This window comes from Echinops telfairi, unplaced genomic scaffold (genome assembly GCF_000313985.2).
Source record: "Echinops telfairi isolate 266 unplaced genomic scaffold, ASM31398v2 ScPeMD7_70;HRSCAF=299, whole genome shotgun sequence".
Classification (NCBI taxonomy): Eukaryota; Metazoa; Chordata; class Mammalia; order Afrosoricida; family Tenrecidae; genus Echinops; species Echinops telfairi.
This window is the reverse complement of record NW_022103968.1, coordinates 71230396-71233011: the sequence shown is the minus strand read 5'-3', so window position 1 is coordinate 71233011 and position 2616 is coordinate 71230396. Positions and strand designations below refer to the sequence as shown.

At 51.3% G+C, this 2616-nt stretch overlaps 1 protein-coding gene across 1 annotated transcript in view; it reads left to right on the top strand.

Annotated features, from left to right (window-relative positions):
* The first annotated feature begins 7 nt into the window (after nt 1–7).
* The window catches only part of KCNMA1 (potassium calcium-activated channel subfamily M alpha 1), a 1099869-nt gene continuing 1097260 nt past the window's right edge, over nt 8–2616 (top strand). The window contains 1 exon segment of the mRNA XM_045291187.1: nt 8–295. Within this exon segment, the coding sequence (XP_045147122.1) occupies nt 8–295 (288 nt within the window).

Sequence of the window (2616 nt, the reverse complement as noted above, 5' to 3'; positions counted from 1 at the left end):
TCTTAGAATGAGTAGCAATATCCACTCGAACCATCTCAGCCTAGACGCGTCCTCCTCCTCTTCCTCCTCCTCCTCCTCCTCCTCCTCTTCGTCCTTGGTCCACGAGCCCAAGATGGATGCGCTCATCATCCCGGTGACCATGGAGGTACCGTGCGACAGCCGGGGCCAGCGCATGTGGTGGGCTTTCTTGGCCTCTTCCATGGTGACTTTTTTCGGGGGCCTCTTCATCATCTTGCTCTGGCGGACGCTCAAGTACCTGTGGACCGTTTGCTGCCACTGCGGGGGCAAGACGAAGGTAACGCGCGCCCCGGGCGCCCGCCCCCCGCGCCCTCCCTGCAGCCCCCCTCCGCGCTCCGCGCGCCCTCCTGCCTCCCCGCATCTTCGCTTCCCCCCTCGCCGTCTCCTCTGCCTTCCACGCTGCCCGCGCCCTCGGCTTGGGGCAGCGGGCGGCGCCAGGCGCGCCAGGAGTGAGGAGTTGTCCCTAACTGGTGCGCGCCGGGACAGGGGCGCTCCATCCTGTCCCCTTGTTCGCCGTTTGCAGGCGCGGTTGGACCCGGGTTGGGGGACGCCCGCCTCTCGGTGCTGTAGTGCTGCGTAGGGAGAGGCAACCTTGCGGGCACGGGGGAAGCTCCAGGATTGGGGGGTGTTCGCCTTGGTTCACGTGCCCTGGTTCAGTGGGCGAAGGAGAAGCCCACGGGCTTGCCTTTTAGGAACCTGTTGGGAGATACGTTCATGTGGTCAGGAGGCAGGGAACATCCTTTGGGAAAGGCAAACATCTTTTAGATCAGGAATTCTGGGGGAGGACCAAGCCCTGCGGCACCGTGGGGAATCCTAGAGGGGGTAAGAGAAAAGTTGGGGATAACCACCCCAGTTTAGGAAGCATCCCTTGATGCCTTCACTCTAGGGATGTGAGGTCACCTTCCCTGGCCTTGGGATTCTTCCAAGCTCTTAGGTCTTAATACTCAGCCCTCCCTGTCCCCCACGCCCCACCCCACGTCAGTCAGTCCACCTACTTTGGGTCCCGGAACTGTCATGAAGAGCTGGGGGCAGGAGGTCCCCTCTAGAGTTGGCCTTCACTGTGCATCCCCCCCGCCCCACCTACGGCTCAACCTCCATGCTGGATGCTGACCAGCTATTTCTCGTGGAGAGACCCCCCCCCCAGCCCCGACGCTTACCACACACTGGATGTTTGATTGTGAGGTGGACTGCACTGTCTGTCATCTTGTTTCCGGAGATGCCCTCTTTCCTTCTTCACTGACTGGAAGCTGAGAGGGAGGGTAGTTTTGGATAGAAAATCGTATCAAAAGGAACAGCGGTAAAAAGAAGTGGATAGAGCTACTTTTAAAATATGTATTTCTCATCCTAGGGAATGGGAAACTCACAGCCCCAATATTTTTGGAGGGAGGCACATTAAGTGAAACAGTGCAAGATAGACACTAATCTTGGTCTTCAGTGCGTGCATTTTTTATAGGCAAAGTTTACCTGAAGGGCACTCTTCACCCCAAATTTCTTTGGAGCCCTAGAACTTATAGCAGTGAATAGTGGTTGCTAAAGAAAGCAATGGGGAAACTGGGTGGCACTGTTTATAATAAAAACTTAAGAGTGAACTGAAGCTTCTCTCTCTCTCGATCATTAATTATACATTGTACTGGGTGGTGGAGCTCAGCTGTGTTTTGTGGCCGTGCATTTGTGTTTTGGAAAATACTGGTGTGTTGGAAATAAGGGAGGAAAATGAAAGCCATCATTCTCTGCTTCCTCCTCCTCCTGCTTCTTTGTTTCCTTGTTGGCCAGTCACCTTTCACTGGAGTTACCTTCTCAGAGAAAGAGGTTCCCTGTCTTATTCGTCCATCAGGAAAACCTTCCAGTTTCTAGAGATTAAGCAAACCTCTCACAGTGAGGCCAGTGCTCCCTGCCCAGCTCTCCTCCTAACTGCACACTTACTCAGAAAGCTATTGCCACCCATTCCCTCCCTCCACCTCTTCCAGCTTCTTCTCCTTCAGTGAGAGCCAGCAGCTGCCCTTAGGGGGAAGCTAGCTCATAGTTTCATGAAATCTAACAAGGTTTCTAGACTGAGTGATTTGGGTGCATTTTTAAATATGTAACCCCCTTTTTCCCAATAGCTGACCAATTTTGCTCAAAATGCTTTTTTCCCCCCTCCCTCAATGAGTGTTTTTATGCTACTGGAGTTTTAAACCCAGCTTCTGAAATTTCTTTCTACTCTTTGGACACATGGACATGTTAGGACAATGTATGTGATGAAATGCTAATCAGATAGTTTATGTGAAGACTTTATTTTGTACCTGATGACCAAGGATAACTTCTGTCAGTTTCTTCAATAAAATAGGTTTCAGTAATCACCATTAGGTGGGGGATCTCCCCCCAGCGCAGTCTAAGTACTGGGTTATATTCTGTAGCTTCAAGACTTATTGGGTTGATGTAACTGCCAGTTTTAAAAGGAATCAACCTGGGATGGAAAATATAGAATCAGATAAGACTACTTTTGATACTACCCTGTTTACCTGAAACTAAGACTGTGTCTTCTACTAATTTTTGCTCCCAAAGATGCGCTAGGTCTTATTTTCAGGGGATGTCTTATTTTTCCATGAAGAAGAATAC